General features: G+C 49.8%; 1 protein-coding gene across 2 annotated transcripts in view; it reads left to right on the top strand.

Moving 5' to 3' along the window:
* The window catches only part of IL1RAP (interleukin 1 receptor accessory protein), a 63,801-nt gene extending 48,443 nt beyond the window's left edge, over nucleotides 1-15,358 (top strand). Inside the window, exon 11 of one of the 2 annotated variants that reach the window (XM_042843863.2) lies at nucleotides 14,196-15,358. In XM_042843863.2, coding sequence (XP_042699797.2) covers nucleotides 14,196-14,878 — 683 coding nt within the window. In that variant the 3' untranslated portion in view covers nucleotides 14,879-15,358. Of the gene's footprint in view, nucleotides 1-5,529; nucleotides 7,365-14,195 lie in introns of those variants that run through there. The other variant, XM_008173482.4, reaches the window with a different exon arrangement.
* Nucleotides 15,359-16,676: the final 1,318 nt, after the last annotated feature.

Genomic DNA, 16,676 nt, shown 5'->3' with positions numbered 1-16,676 from the left:
AAGATGCAAGAACAGCCCGTACTCCAAATGCCCCATCTCCTGGGGAACCCCACATGGCTACAGGGCACAGAAGTTGCAGAACCCCAGTAGGAGGCTAGATAAGGGCCACCGCCACTGAAGTCAATGGAAAGAATGCTCTTGACTTCAGGGGACTTTGGGTGAGGGCCTGGTTGTGTCAGAACGTGTGCTGGTAAAAATCACTAGCTCGGTTGTTCCAAAGTAGTGGCTTGCGCACTCAGTTACCCCAAACCAGGAGTGACTCCCCTGGAGTCATACACCAGTCTGAGCAGCTGCAAGAGATCAGAATCAGACCCTGGGTCCTTTTGCTCTCCTAGTCCCATGCAGAGTCCGTTGACAAGGTGCTTGGGCGCCACCCCTTTGACAGAGAAGTAAGCAAAGATGACTCACCAAGTGGGTGACCAGCTAAAGCCCCTGGGTGGTTGGTCAATGCAAAGGCTGCACGAAGAGGCGAGCCGTACGCCAGCTTGTTTGTTTTCGCCAATGGTCAGGCTCTGGCAGATGCTCGGAAGGACCAGGCTCCTGCAGCCAGCCCTGGATAGTTCAGTCCAGCAGCTGTTCACGCTACGTTGTTCCCGTCTGCCTAGCTAAGGCCAGTGGTCAGTAGACGGAGGCAGGGTGTGAATGCTGAGAGAAAGGGGAAGGACCGTGGCTCCTCCTTCCTTCCACCCACTGACAATCCCAGGTGGGAGGAGGCTCAAAAGAACCATTTTTATGTCATCAAACCCTGGAGCCACAGAGCAGTTCCCACCAGGTGTTTGCACGGGTGTCACTTGACAGCATCATCTGGCCTTTTACGAAAACTTACAGTTTTACAGCAGGCTCCAGTCCTGACTGGGGGCTTTGGGCACCGATTCAAAGTGAAAATAGCAGGTTAGTTCAGCCCCTGCAAAGCACCAGACAGCAGAGGGAGGGTTTGGTGAACACTGATGATTTAAGTTGTTTTGTTTTTTTCTAGGCTAAATCTTCAGGGTTTATTCTACTTCTTAACACAATTTTGAGGCAGCCATGGGCTAAAAAGTGCAGTTCTGTGCTGAGAAGAGACTCTGTAAACTTGGCATCTCCTTCCGCAGCAGATCTGCTCCCGGTGTCTGTTAGCAGTCAGATCAGCAAGTTGATATTTGTATGGTTTTCTGCTCCAGTTCACCTTGCAGAACTGATGCTGCTCTGGGAGAGAGAGAGGTTCTGTCCCTTCTTGTGAATCAGCAGGATTGATTCATGACGTTCCAGTCGTGTGTTGGCACAGGTGTCACTGGAAGGCATAGTTTAGCCTACCGTCTCTTTATTGCTGGTGGTGATGTACAAGAAGGAAAGAATCCAGCTTGGCTCTCAGATCCCAGGTAGGGTTTGCAGGGCTGGCAGTTAGACATAAAACGTATTTGCGGGCAGATAAGTTGGAGTCCCTGAGAGGCGATACACTTGGAACCCCCAATGTCATTTTTGCAGTAAGCTCCAGGTAGAGCAGGTCATTAAGGGTGAGATGTGGCACAAAGCCAGGACTAAGGTCCCATGGCCCCAGAGTAGGAACAATGATGGCAGAAACAGGGTAGGCCTGTGTTGTTGGAACATGAATGGGAGGAAGGAAAGACGGTAACAGAAAACGAAAGTGCTTCACTTAGGAAGGAATAATCAACTGCATAAATACAAAATGGGAAACGACTGCCTAGGAAGGAGTATTGCAGAAAAGAATCTGGGGGTTATAGAGGATCACTGACTAAATATGAGTTAACAATGTAACACTGTTGCCAAAAAGGTGAACATCATTCTGGGAGGTATTAGCAGGAGTGTTACAAGCAAAAAACGAGAAGTAATTCTTCTGCTCTATTTGGCGCTGATAAGACCTCAACTGGAGTATTGTGTCCAGTTCTGGGCACCACACTTCAGGAAAGATGTGGACAAATTGGAGAACGTCCAGAGGAGAGTAACAAAAATGATTAAAGGTCTAGAAAACCTGACCACTGAGGGAGGACTGAAAAAATTGGGTTTGTTTAGCCTGGAGAAGAAAAGACTGAGGGGGGACATGATAACAGACTTCAACAAATACATAAAAGATTGTTATAAAGAGGAGGGTGATAAATTGTTCTCCTTAACCGCTGAGGATAGGACAAGAAGCAATGGGCTTAAATTGCAGCAAGGGAGGTTTAGGTTAGAAATTAGGAAAAAGCTTCCTGTCAGGGTGGTTAAGCACTGGCATAAATTGTCTAGGGAGGTTGTGGAATCTCTGTCATTGGGGGTTCTTAAGATTAGACAAACACCTGTCAGGGATGGTCTAGATAATACTTAGTCCTGCCTCAGTGCAGAGAGTTGGACTAGACGACCTCTCCAAGCCCTGTCCAGTCCTACATTACTGTAATGAAGCCAAGCACGCATGGGGCTGAATGTTTCAAGAGCAGATTGGCTGGTTGCTTTAGGAAGTGCTTAACCTGTTTCCTTTCCTTCTGGTGTTGGTCCCAGATGCCCATTAATTGACTACTCTCTTCCCTGCCTCGTTATGGTTCACGTCTCTGCTCGTTATGTTCCACAGCTATTTTATATCAGCAGGAAGGACAGCTCTGCGTCTGACCTACAGCTCCACTGTTCTGTTCTTGCCTGGCTCTCAAAGGGTGCTGTCTGCTGTGATTCTCTCATAACCCAGCAAATGCACATTTTCCTTGGGAACTAACTATAAATCGTTCTCTGCCTTTCGCTCTGGTGTTCTCACCCCGCTTTCTCTCCATGTGCGGTATCACCCACTCTGCTTCCTCGGGGACTGGTCCAGTTCAAAACAACAGAGCATCTTTCCTCTCAAAGGGTCCCAAAGTGCTTTCCAACCAGCGTGCACAGGGATTGCTTCATCCGCCTTGTGTGTGGAACCCAGGGGTTGTTTAGCACAGGACATGAGGAATATCTTGTCCATATGAATTGCCTACAATGAAAAGGGCCATGGGAATTTCAAAGGCTGCTGGTGGTGAGTGTGTGAAGGTGGGATTTCCAGCAGCATGGTGCCCTCGCGCCCTACCAGAACTTCAGTTCAGCGTGACTCAGTGGGACAGTCATGTCTTGAGCTGGCCAAAAGTTATTCACACATTTCGGTACATGATTCAAATTATTTGGTGAATGTTTTTTTACTGTTATTCAGCCAGCTCTAACCAGCATCTGCTGACTGGCCAGCACCACTCCCTGCAGGATCATATCTGAAGGCGGCAGGTCTGCAGGCAGACAGCAGTATCCTGCCCTCAGGGCAAGCCTGATCCTCTTCCTAAATTCTCTACAGAGAGAGAGAAGCAGCAGGGATCTGATTAAACAAAATAAAGAGCTAAAGGAAATAAATCAGCCAAGTCCAGCACTACCGCTCAGCTGTGCACTGTGCTAAGAACTCCTGGGGGGGCAGAGCTTTCAGTCGAGCTCAGCCGTAACGTGGGTAATTGGCAGAGTAGCCGTTGCTTTGTGTCTGAGCTGCTGGGCTCTTCTGCTGCGTGTCCTTGCACAAAAAGAAAAGCTCCTTGTTTAAATCCCCCATGGGGCATGGTGATGTCTGCCACCGCGCGTCTGACGACACCCATCACCAAGCGACTCTGGCCACTCCTCTGCCCTGTCGGAAGAAACGAATCTGGTGCTCGGGTCAAACAAGTGTGGCCCCGAGCTGCACCGGCCTCTACGATGTGGCTCCAACCTCCTGTGCCGTGCTCCGGAAGCAAAGACCATGAGAGTGCCATGGGGATGTGTGGAACAAGGAGTGCAGAAAAGGGCTCTCCTCACCCTCATGCTCCCTTGCAAAATGCACCGGCCACCTCCTGTGCCGAAACAAGAGAATGTGCCCGAGAGGTAGTGACGCTCCATGTGTGAGCTCTAGTCCCCGCCACACATCTGCCTCTCGCTGCCTCCGGCCTGGACAGTGGAGTGGCTGGCATGGGCGCAGCCCGTCTCTTGGGGTGACCAGGGGAGCCAGATTGGCTAACCATGACTTCCTAGAATGAGAATCCACTAACTCCTGACAGGCCCCAGCGAATTCCCAAAGAAAGTGGGTCACCGGAATCTGCCTGCCATGCTGTGCCTGCAAGCGTACCTCTCTTTCTCTTGCTCTGCACACTCACGTCTCTGCTTCTCCCCTGCCTGCCCATATCCCTTTGCTGTCTCTCCTTTCCAACCTGATCTAGGCACCCCTCGCCTTCAAGCCCAACCAGCGGCGCTTCCATACCCATCCGTGTGACGCAGGCTCACAGCAATGCTCAGCAGCTTCTGGTTAGGTCCCCCAAGTGCCCGTCCCGGCCCACCTGGACAGCGGCGAGGTCATGTTCAGTTGCCGTGCCACATACAGCATTGCTGCTGCTCCCCCATCACAAACTGCTGGGCTTCAACTCACCTACATCTTAGGGAAACATGACGGGCCCTGAGATAGCTTTGGGCAGCTGGTACCTGTCCCAGAGCGTGCACCTGTGTGATGGGGAGAGGATTATGCGGTCCTTGATGACGAAGCAGAGGGAGATGGATTATCCCTCCAGTTCTGCTGGCAGGAGCGAGTCAGACACCCTTGACGGCTCAGTGCCGTTACTTTCTTTTCCATTCTATTTTCGGCCCGTGAACTACGGAAGCAGCCGCTGGGAGATGCGCTTTCAGAAGGACTTTGCATTAGTTTTGTGAAGGTGGCTAAGGCAAATCTGCTCGCTGCTGCTGGAAATCAAAGGCATCCGCTACCGTGTCACTGACTCTCACGGTGTCGCTTTAGAGACCCCCACATTAAAAAGCCTGGTGCGGCTGAGGTCCCTGCATCTGGGAACACCGTGGAGGTGCCCTCGGTGCGGTGATGTGGGAGCCAGGAGCAGTAGCTTAATAATCGGTCCAGGAGAGTAGTTAGAACTCAGCAATTCAACATTAAATTAACCCTCAGAACACCCCTGTGGGTGGATAATTACTATCCCCGTCTCACAGAGGGGGAAACTGAGGCAGGGGAGTGAAATGATTTACCCACAGGCCTGTCTGTGTGACAGCAGGATTAAAACGCAGATGGTCCCAGCTTCTCTTAGATCGCATCTCCCTCTAGCTGAGGTGACAGCATTGACCAGGTGGATGACACCCCGTGACAGCCGTGCTTTGCTCCATTAGATTGCGTGGTCTCCTTTTGTGTCCCATTTATAACTGGGATAAATCCAGGCCGGCCCAAAGCAGCCTCGCTGTCCACTCGTGGCCGTCCCCCAGCGATCGAGACTATCACTGCAACGTGGCGCAATGGCGTTTACGTGGCACTGGCTCTGAGCGACCGCAGCCATGCTCTGCCCGTGGGGAGCCCGGCCATGTGGCTTGGAGAGAAGGGGTTGGGAGTGGGTAGCGGTTCCGTTGTGGATCAGAGCAGGCCCAGCTGCTGGGCAGGAGGGGGGTGCTGGCTGCTGGAGCAGAGGCCTGCCTGAAGTGGTTGGGATATCCCCATGCAGTCACACAGGGGGGCTCGACCTCTCAGGAGGGTCTGCTTTGCCGCAGTCGCTCAGCGGCGCGTTTGCCGCCGTCACTAACCAGCTCGGTGTCTTTCTCTCCCAGTTGTCACAGACGAAACTCTGAGCTTCATCCAGAAAAGCCGCCGCCTGCTCGTCGTGCTGAGCCCCAACTACGTCCTTCAGGGCACACAAGCCCTTCTGGAGCTCAAAGCCGGTCTGGAGAACATGGTCTCCCAGGGCAGCATCCGAGTCATCCTGGTCCAGTACAAAGCCATCAAGAAGAGCAAGGTGAAGGAGCTGAAGCGGGCCAAGACTGCGCTCACTGTCATCAAGTGGAAAGGCGAGAAGTCCAAGTACCCACGGGGCAGGTTCTGGAAGCAGCTGCAGGTGGAGTTGCCACTGAAGAAGACGACCAGGCGCGCTACCATCAGTGAGCAGGAGCTTTCCAATTCCTCCCTGCGAGATGTTTGATAGAGGAGGGGATAGCGAGGCTGGGGAGGGGACAAGAACATGGGCTCTGAGGGTTTACAATGAAGGATTCCGTCTCGAGCATTTCAGAACGGCACCTCCCTACGGCGTTTCAAACTGCCCTGGTCAGAGAAGAGCTCACTGGCCACTGTTTCAAACGTGCCGCCTTTTATTTAGCTGGATAAGACCGGTCAGCATTACATCCACTCTCAGGGGCTAAATATTTGCCATCCAGGAGGGGTGCAAGCACCTTTGGGGGAAGGGAGGCGTTTGCATGGGTCAGCGTTCTCACTCTTGGGATCTGACCTGAGCCCTGCCCCTCTATTCTGGGACCTCGATCCCCCTTTCTCTCCTTATGACCTTTCATCCCTTCTGATTAGTGGCTCGTGGCGGTAGCCACTCCTCATAGAAGCACTGGGCCAGTTTGAACAAAGTCACCAGACTGGCTGTTATGCTTTCAGTAAGGATCCTTGGAGACGGGAGTGTCCACGTTGCTCATTCAGACACTCCTGATTTCTGCTTCAGGATGGGACGTACACTACAATACATGCTCACACCTAGCACTCGGCTGGCCCGTACCGTTCCTGGACGTGTTCCCATGGGGACGACTCCCTTCAGGGACTTTACAAATGTGAAGCGATCCTCACAGAAATGTACTTATGTTTTGTTTTGAAGGTACTCTTGTGGTATTTGTTTTACAGAAATACCTTCTGGCAAAAGCTGGCCCAGCTCAGAAACTCATGGCAGTCTTCTGAGTTTCCAAGCCCCTGTGGTGCCCAATCCTCGGAACCGAGGGGAGTTTCTCCGTTAATACAGTGCCACAGATCCTGCCTTCCCATGCACGTGACCCTTATTCGTAGAACAAGCTCAGGGACTTCACAAGGGTTGCAGACGGCTCCGTTTTACTGCTGAAGAGCAGCGTCCCTGTTCAACCTATGCTGCTGGGCATTGGAAAACACTGGGGAAGGAGTTAAAGGAGACATTTTGTTTCAAAACCAAAACCCAAACCACCTCGCTCCAAGTTCTGCCCACATCTACATGCCCTTGGTACGTGAGTCAACCAGCACATCCGTTGCTGCCAGGCATGCTTGGGGTGACACTTCAGAGAGTTCACATTCCACTGGGATGTCTGCACTTACTGCTCTCCCGGCTCAGAAGTGCAGCAGCGACAACATTGCTTGTATTTCACCGTATATAACGGGCAGACCTCAGCAGCTCTTGTTGAGACACCAGGGACTGACTCTGCACTTGGGCGACCAGATGTCCCGATTTTATAGGGACAGTCCCGATATTTGGGGGGTTTTCTTATATAGAAGACTATTACCCTCCACCCCCGTCCCGATTATTCACACTTGCTGTCTGGTCACCCTAGTCTGCACATACTTTCCAGATTTTCAGGGAAGGCTGAATGCCCCGCCCCCTGCACAGATTTTTAAGGAGTATGAAGCAATAAAGCATTTTTATTTAGTCTCTTACTTGTCCTGATTTTTGGTTTTGTAGATCCACCCTTTTTAAAACATGGAAGTGTATTTGCCAGCCTATGTTTTGTTTCTGAATTCCCACTCTCTGAAGTGAGACGCACCAAGGACACTAGCAGGGCTGGATGTGCAAGAAGCAGTGCGACGCACAAGGGGAGCGGGTCTGGGCCACGGGCACATGTCTGACCGGTCCTGACAAGTGTCTTTCCTGGTCTTAATAGTGCCCGTCGGTGCTGGGCCCCAGTGCACCAGTCCTGCCTGCCTTCCAGCTGTTCCTTCATGCTCTCACTCTGCTCCCCCCGGTGACGTCAGTGGTAAAGCCCCCCTGTCATCAGTGGCAGCAGGGTTAAGCCAGGAGCTTTTGAAAATTCCACTCGGGGCTGCTTTACCCTGGATTAGACAGGAGGCAGCAGCTCTGGATGGAATAGGCAAGGGCTTGGCATGCTAAGCCACTGTGCTGGAGTGTAACCCTGTCCTCTTGTCAGCTCGCTGGGGCAAGCGTCTGTCTTATTACAGAGCCCAGCATCGTGGGGCCTGGCTCTGGCTGGCGCTTTGAGACTCTGCTGTGATCGAAATGTTTAATATTCGAGGGCAATCAGTTCTCAGGGCAGGTCAGCTCTGCCCTGCTTTCCTAGGGAAGGAGGATTGTTTTTTCCATGTGTCTGTAGATTTGTTAATCATTTACTAGTGTCCTAAAATTCTCTGTATCAGAGGGGTAGCCGTGTTAGTCTGAATCTGTAAAAAGCAACAGAGGGTCCTGTGGCACCTTTGAGACTAACAGAAGTATTGGGAGCATAAGCTTTCGTGGGTAAGAACCTCACTTCTTCAGATGCAAGTCTAAAATTCTCTGCCTCCCTTGAGGCACCTAGATGTCTTGGTACATGGGGGCATTTTTGCTTTATTCTGGAATTGAGCGTTACTCCTGGCAAATGCATGTACATTGTTTGTGGCTAAGATTGTAACTCTTGGTTGACCTGTCACCCGAGTAGCGTCAGGCTATCCGGAGCTGCTCACAAGCTTGAATACCAGCCTCAGGGCAGACTGTGACGAAATGGCACAAACCCCAAACTGGTTGTGAGTCCTATACCTAGATTTCACTAACCATCTATCTAGTGTGAACTCAAGCACTGGGACAGCCTTAACATGGAGTCACAGACAGTCCCCGTGGGCAATCCGATCTAGCATGCCACCTAGGTAAGCTTGTCCTTGTGATACATGGTCCCTTACCCCCCCAAATCACAACAATATTCAGGTTACTCCCAGTCCCAAACATCCAGTCACTGACCCCAGGCCAGTTGCATCCTATAGCTCACCAAAGCCAACACTTGTAGCCAATCCTATAATAAACAAACAAGATGTATTAAGTAAGAAAAGAAATGAGAGCGATTTCCAAGGTTAAAGCAGGTAACATACACACACAAATGGGTTCCGTCTTAGGTTCCGAAGGGGTAATAGAAGTTGCTGTAATATGCAAGTTCTATGTCCTTTAGGACTAACCCCGGCCAAGCCCTGGGGAACTCTTGATTAGGCTTAGAAATCTTTGCCCCTAAGAAGCAACAGAGGGTCCTGTGGCACCTTTGAGACTAACAGAATTCTGTTAGTCTCAAAGGTGCCACAGGACCCTCTGTTGCTTTTTACAGATTCAGACTAACACGGCTACCCCTCTGATACTTGCCCCTAAGAGTTCAGGCAGCACAGAGCTGGGGATTTTTATTCCCTTCCTCCCTGAGTTCAAATTGATGGGATGAGTTTACACGCAGGTCTCTTCTGCTGGGAGGGCGGGGAAAAGGGGTGAATGCAATTAATGGCTTTGTTATTTGGCTTTGATGTTTCACAATGGCTCATTTGGTTTCAATGGGCCTTCTTGCAGAGCAGGGCAGGGCCTAACCCTTTCTGCAGGAAGCCAGCATTTTACATGAGTTAAAGCTCCTTTCCTGTTTGATGACTTACACAGCTAGAGGTTTACAACGCCAACACTTAATGTGACCTTATAACATGAGCTACAGATGTTAAGCGAGATTAATACATGCAGCATTCTACAAATACTTCATAAAGTGTTAACACATTTTTATAAGTTTAATACCTATTTTAATAATCCTACCCCACAGCTGAGCCAGACGGGTTTCCAGCTCTGCATTCATCAGCGTTCAGTTGGGACCTAGGGGCCTTGGCATGAGCTGGCACCGGGATTGCCAGCATCACAGCCCTGTGATGCCCATTGGTGAGACCGGGATGCACATTGTGGAGCCATTGTTAAAAAGAAACAGCTGGAATCTCTGCACTGTCCATCCAACTGGACAGGAATAGTTGTGCCGTGCTGGAGATACAGCCAAGGGCCCATTCCCGCAAAGCCTTTACGCACATACTTCGTTTTAAGCAAATGAATAGTTCTGATGACTCCAAGTCCCAAGTGGCTTCCTGGAAGTCAACAGAACTGCTCATTTGCTTAGGATAAAGCAGGTATTTTGCTGTGCTGGGGCCGTCATCCACGGCTGGCTCTGCAGGAGGCAGTGTGGTTTCCTGCTGTCGTAAACTCCGTCTCCATGTTTTCACTTGTGATATAACCAGCACATCACAGTTTATAAAACTTTGTAAAGCCAGGATTAACCTGTAATCAGGGCCGGCTCCAGGCACCAGCCCATCAAGCAGGTGCTTGGGGCGGCCAAGGGGAAGGGGCGGCACATCGGCCTGTTCGGCAGCAATTCGGAGGCAGGTCCCTTTTGGAGGGAAGCACCTGCCGCCGAATTACCGCCGAAGAAGAAAACGGCGCGGTGGAGCTGCCGCCAGAGTGCTGCTGATCGCAATTGCAATTGCGGCTTTTTTTCCCCCCCCCCCCCCCCGCCGCTTGGGGCAACAAAAACCCTGGAGCTGGTCCTACCTGTAATGTGCATCGTTTTGTTCCATTTTTTCCTGTTGGGGCTTTGGAAACGTTAAGCATCTCCTTGCTATAAACGTAGGCAGAGTTATCTTCAAGCACCTCTGACATCTGCATGCAGGATGGGAGGCCCCACTTCACACTCCAAACGCTTTTTGTTGTATTCTAAGTTGATTTAAAAAACAGCCTGCATGCATGAAATCTGAATGTCCCCACATCTCCCAGACATTAGCATCTTGCATCTCACCGCTGGCTTAGGTACCAGGAGATCCTTTGTTAATAGGGTGGTAGAGATTTATCTTAGGAAAGAAATCCCTGTGTTTAATTTTACTTGTCTGATTTAAAAAGTTTAAAAAAAAAATGGACCAGATCCTCCTCTGGTGTAAGTCAGCGTAACTCCATCAACATCAATGATTCAAGATGCTTGTGCCCATTCCCCGACAGGATTACCAAGAGGCAGGCAATCTCCATCAATTCAATGAAGAATAAAAGCATGCAAGTTACCATTGACTGCAAAGAGAGCTGTTAGGCCAGCGTTTGGCTTTTTGAATGTCCCATGCGTAGGGCAGATGCTGGGGCCCGTCTCAAATAAGCCTAGCCACTTATTTATGAATGGCATTTGGTTCCCAGTGCAGGATTTTAGCACAGCTCGTACCTTTAATTTGGTGCGTTCATCTGACTCCGTGCTGTAACGTTACATTAGTCAATAGATAGCTAAATGTAAAGTCCTTCATTTTATCTTACTGCGCAGGAGGACCGGTGAAGGACATAAATCCACACCGTGTAGAGGTCAAGCATAGGGGTTTATTACACAGAGCACTGGCGGAGTGTCACCTGGCTTATTAGGCTCAGAGACACTGTCAATCAATTGATTACAATGGAATATATAGATTTTCCATGGGCGGGGGAAAGTGACGAGGTAGGCAGTTCCACACCCCGGGATAGGTTTTGGAGCAAGACAAGATAGCACATTAGCCAATGGTTAAAAGGTTACATAATGTCTCCGCCCATGGTCTCAAGTTAGCAAGTTAACATTTAATTAGTACTTTGATAAAATGTTATTAGTATAAAATATATATGTTGAATTCTGATTTGGAGTCCATAGGAATGGAGCAACTCCTTTGATTGTCCAACAGGTACATATCTAGGGGTTAAAGCAAAGAAACAGTGAAAGTACATGACCGTACAGATTGTCTCCTTTATGTCTTAAGGCAGGGCATTGGTCCCTGGGAAGGGAGGTGGAAGGATGCCATATCTTTATACTGACATGTGCCAACTTTTCATAGACTCAAGGTTGGATCTGTGGGAAGACTGTTTTCCTACAGGAGAAACACAATAGGAACAGGGATCCTTTGTTCAATTTGAAACATTGGATGAAACATAATTATTCAGTTCTTGCTTCAACATCTGGCATTTCTACTGACCAAGCATATCTTAGCAAAGGCAATGTTGTCTTGTTTACCCCAGCTTTCTCTTAGCTAATCACTATTTGCTAGGCCTCTGGTCTCCAGACCAAACTCTGGACTTTGGGTCTGAAAAAGAGCTGGTACAATCCACATACCAGGTTGTTTCATAAAATGCACATGGATTTTAACCCTTCAACTGGCTTTGCACACATTGGAATGGACTTTGCTTTCCATTCCATTTGCTGTTTTAAGGCCTTTTTCCATTCTACGTTTTCTCACTTTTGTGACGTATCAGTGTTGTTCGGTTATATATATCTTTTACTTTTAAATAAAATGTTTATTTTCACTTTTGTATTTCAGTCTTTGCACGGTTCTCCTGAGTTTCATTTTACTCCATTTCTTCCTCAGCAAATATGTGTAGCCAAGGCAAAATGTTCTGTCCCGGTGGCAACATCTACTGTAAATAGAACCCTAGCGGGTGGAAGTCACCCCTGTGCAGAGACCCAGCATCATGAGGCCTAGGTACCACCTCAGTCACATGTATGCCATCCAAATAGTGGTACCTCTTCATGTTATAAATAGCACCCAAAGGCGCCAATCAGGGGCCCCCTTGTTGTAGGGGCTGCGCGCACACACACACACACACACACACACACAGGAAGTTCCTGCCCTGAAGAGCTTTCAGTCTAAAAAGACAAAAGGGAGATGGCATGGCTATTATCCCCATTTTACAGATGGGGAAACTGAGGCACGGGACGAGTAAGTGACATGCCCAAGGCCACACAGGAAGTCTGTGTCAGAGCTAGGAATTCATCCTTAATCAAAGTCAACCTCTCCCTTAGGCGCTTATTCTCCCATCATTCGTTTGTCTGGGAAGGCTTCTCATTCTGCTCAGGCTTACCCCTTTCCTATCTACATACTAGCAGGTTGTTGATGCATAAACTAGCCTTTCCAGACTGCTAGCCAAATGAATGCTTAGGTCACTAGACATACTCTAACTTTACAGCCTCTAAAGGGCTAATAGAAATGTGTCACTTTTAGATTCCTTTTGCACATAACTTTGGGGTGCTCTGCGGTGCACACAGATGCTACCTAAATGTGCAGGCACCAGACCAGAGACCTTCACAATGAAATCACTAGCGAGTAACATTTCCTGCTGGAAAAGCCAATCTCTGTCCTCCCCCCAGTCTGGTTCTGCATTGCACAGCTGAGACCAGACAAGCTTGTTAAAACTGCTGAATGATGCAGCAACGTAACCTTCCCGTGTGGCAGCTCCTAGACGTCAGGGATCTGAACAGGGGCGACGGAAGTTGCTGGGTTTGTTCTCCTGTGCAAAGGAAGCTCTTTATAGGGGATTTTTCTTCTTGTGTTTATTCAAGTTTTCCCTCCAGCACGCTCTGCCCCGGTCAAACACTACCAAGTCCCAGCTACCCTGTGCCAGATGCCATCACTCACAGTGTGTGGCCAACCCTTCTGTGTTTATTACCATGAAAACCCAATGATGTCAATTCGGGTGAGTGAATTTGCTAAGTGGCACAGCCCTATTAATCCCCATCCCATTCACTGTGAAGCCATTAGTCACAACTCTTGCATTTATCAGCCACTAATACACTTTGTATAACCTGCATCATCTGAGCTGTAGCCAGAAAGGCTAAGACTGTTCCTTGGTTCAGTTCCATTTCAGTACGATTAATAATAGTAAATACACGGGGTTTGTCTTCCACCTTTCCATCTAAGGAGCTCGCCTTACTGTACAAACTTTAATGAAGCCCTCTGCAAGGCAGGACTTTTATTATCCCCATTTTAGAGAAGGGTGAACTGAGACACAGAGGAGTCAAGGGCCAACATTTTCAAAGGTCTCTAATTTGGGATGCTTCAATTTTTGGATGTCCAATGTGAGACAAGAAGAGGTGGCTTTCTGGAGTTGGCAAGAAGCCCCCAATGATGTCCATTACAGGTGTAGCCTTCTGAAAAACAGGCTCTCGGAGCCAGGTGAACGGTTTGCTTTCCTAGATTCCAAGCCAGAAGGGACCATTTTTGATCATCTAGTCTGACCTCCTGCAGAGCACAGGCCAGAGACCTGCCCCCACACTAATTCCAAGATATCTTCTAAAACACATATGCATTGCTCTAGTGATGCAAAACAGCTGTAAACCCTATAGGTGGGTAATTCCCTACCTTGGGGAGACTTTTGCTCCTTCCTGTGAAGTAGGTGCCCCTGGCAGTGCTGGGGACAGAATGCTGGCCCAGATCAAACACTGATCTGACTTAGTATGGTTTGCTCCTAAGTTCACTAGCAGCCGTGTAAAGAAAACGTACCAGACAGACACCGAATCTGCCTGCCAACCCTCAGCATGATGGGGATGCTGAAAAATCAGCGATTGAGATTTGTTGTGGGCCGGGACCATGGGCAAGTAAAAGTTTGCTGGGCTGCACTAACCAATTTCTCTCTTCTCCAGCTGGGAAGGGCAATGCATGTGTCCAGTGAAATAGCCTCATTTGGCTTTGTTCTCCTCTCCCTCTCCCACCCTTGCCTCTCTAGATACCACCGAGGCAGTTTTCGACTTCATTCAGCGAAGCCGGAGGATGATCGTGGTGCTGAGCCCCGATTACCTGACGGAGAAGAGCATCAGCGTGTTGGAGTTCAAGCTGGGCCTCGTGTGCCAGAACGCCCTCTCCACCAAGCTCGTTGTGGTGGAGTACAGGCCACTGCCGATCACCCATCCTGGCATTCTCCAGCTGAAGGAGTCCGTCTCCTTTGTGACATGGGCCGGGGATAAATCCAAGCCATCTGGCTCCAAGTTCTGGAAGGCCTTACGCCTCGCCCTGCCCCTGAGGAGCCTGAGCTCTGGCACGGGTTGGAACGAGAGCTGCTCCTCACAGTCAGACCTCAGCCTGGATCCCGTCCAGAGGAGGAGGAGCAGGTTGAAAGGCCAGAGGGAACCGCAGAGCTCCAGAACAGGTGCTGCTGCTCCGAGCGGGGCGGCCCCAGAACCCAGGCCAAAGACCAAGCACCGAGCCAAGCGGTTCATGCCATGTCAGTGGTGCGTGACGTACTGTGACCGTGGCGATAAACTCAGGCAGAAGCGCCCAGCCGTGCCCAAGTCCAAATGGGAGACTCACCTCTGCAAGCCGGTCTCGGGCGGAAACAGACTGGAGCCCCCGGCCGCACAGCTCTGCCAGTACACCGATGTGTCCAGCAACAACGACGTCTGGCTTCTGTAGCTGAGTTCCCAGACCACAGCAGAGCCGCTGGGGATGCGAAGCGAATGGAGCAACGACGAGGGTTTTCGGGATTTCCCGGACTGGCTCCACTTCCTTCCACATGTCCTCATTCTTTTCCAGCCAAATGACGGCCATGCAGGAGGGCTGGAGTGATGTTACCAAATGTTCCACTCATTGGCATTTGAGATGGGAAAGACCATCTAGTCCCTAACTGATCTAGGGAGCTCTGGGGCCTCACAGGGCATTTGTGGTTGGGTTGCTAAATAGATATAAAAAGACATTCAGTCTTTCCCTTATGTTGCTTTCCCCCATCAGCAGTTGCTGTAGTCGGCCCAGGGAGATGGGAGAGTGAAGAGTCCCTGTGCGGTGAATCGGAGGGGAGGTATTGACTAAACAATCTCCTTATGAAGAGGTACAAAAGTGTGATGTGACCTCAGGCTTGACCCTCCACCTTTGAGTCAATTAAAGCTTCATTACTGATTTCCTTGTGGGCAGGATCCAACCCCGAGGCCGGATTGGTCCTTTTCAGTGTTTCCTGTGGTGCTTTGTCATATCCTGGTTTAAAGGGACATGGTCACCGCTTTAAACAATAACCCCCGAGAGACTGTAGGCCTTTTATCGTGCCACTGGTTGAAGTCACCATTAAGGTCATTGGAGCTGAAAGAGTGAAAAATAGTGTTCTCCAGACAACACTCGGGGGGTAGATTTTCAGAGGCACAGAGGGTGTGAGGTACCCACCGCTCATTGCGCTTTCGAGAGTCTTCCCCTTTGTGCACAGGCCGTTTCAATGGTGGCCCCGTCAGGCCAGTTCCCCCGTTGGTTGGGAAGGGCCTTTCACACAGCCACTAACATTTAGAGACATGGGGTGGCCAGCCCCAAAAGAGGCGAGATAAGGCCTGAAACACACTTAAAAACCCCACTGTTGAAACGTCCTAGATTTCAAATGGACTGTGTCTCGTTAAGTGATTCACGAAAAGGGCCCTTGATCCCCTCCCTCGGGTCCGGCAGCAGTGTTTCCTGATGTGCATCCTGAATTCCCTTTTCCTGTGCTTGGTTTCATCCGACACCCATTCCCCTCCCCCCAGGGGGTTTGCAAATACTACCACCTTCACCCCCTCAGCTGTCATTTGGTGTCACACATTGAGTTCTGGAGGCCTTTCCCTGGGAATTAATCCCTCCCCCAGCTCTTTAATCGGTCTGATTACTTGTCTGTAAGTTAAGTGTGGCTGTTATTAATTTTTCTTCTGTGTGGGGGTATGCGTTGGGAATCCACTGTAGGAAGCGTGTGGCTACCAGCCCAGAGGCTCGGTTAGGGTCAATGGACGCAGCTGCATTGACATCATTGAGTCAGTGCTGAGGGTCTGGCCTACATCTGCCTCCGATTAATACTGCCGACGCTCCTGTCATCTCTGAAAGTCAGACAGGTGGCATTCATTCTACAGCCTCTCTCCTGTGCCAAATCTTCTACCCTTTTCTCTGTCATTGAAGGAAGGAAAAATCAATTTCACACATACAGAATGGGAAAAGACGGTCTAGGAAGGAGTACGGCAGAAAGGGATCTAGGGGTTATAGTGGACCACAAGCTAAATATGAGTCAACAGTGTGATGCTGTTGCAAAAAAAGCAAACATGATTCTGGGATGCATTAACAGGTGTGTTGTGAGCAAGACACGAGAAGTCATTCTTCCGCTCTACTCTGCTCTGGTTAGGCCTCAGCTGGAGTATTGTGTCCAGTTCTGGGCGCCGCATTTTAAAAAAGATGTGGAGAAATTGGAAAGGGTCCAAAGAAGAGCAACAAG

This window comes from Chrysemys picta, chromosome 9 (assembly GCF_011386835.1).
Source record: "Chrysemys picta bellii isolate R12L10 chromosome 9, ASM1138683v2, whole genome shotgun sequence".
In the NCBI taxonomy this organism is placed as follows: Eukaryota; Metazoa; Chordata; order Testudines; family Emydidae; genus Chrysemys; species Chrysemys picta.
Note: the sequence above shows the minus strand (reverse complement) of the source record. Positions and strands in the feature narration are given on the sequence as shown.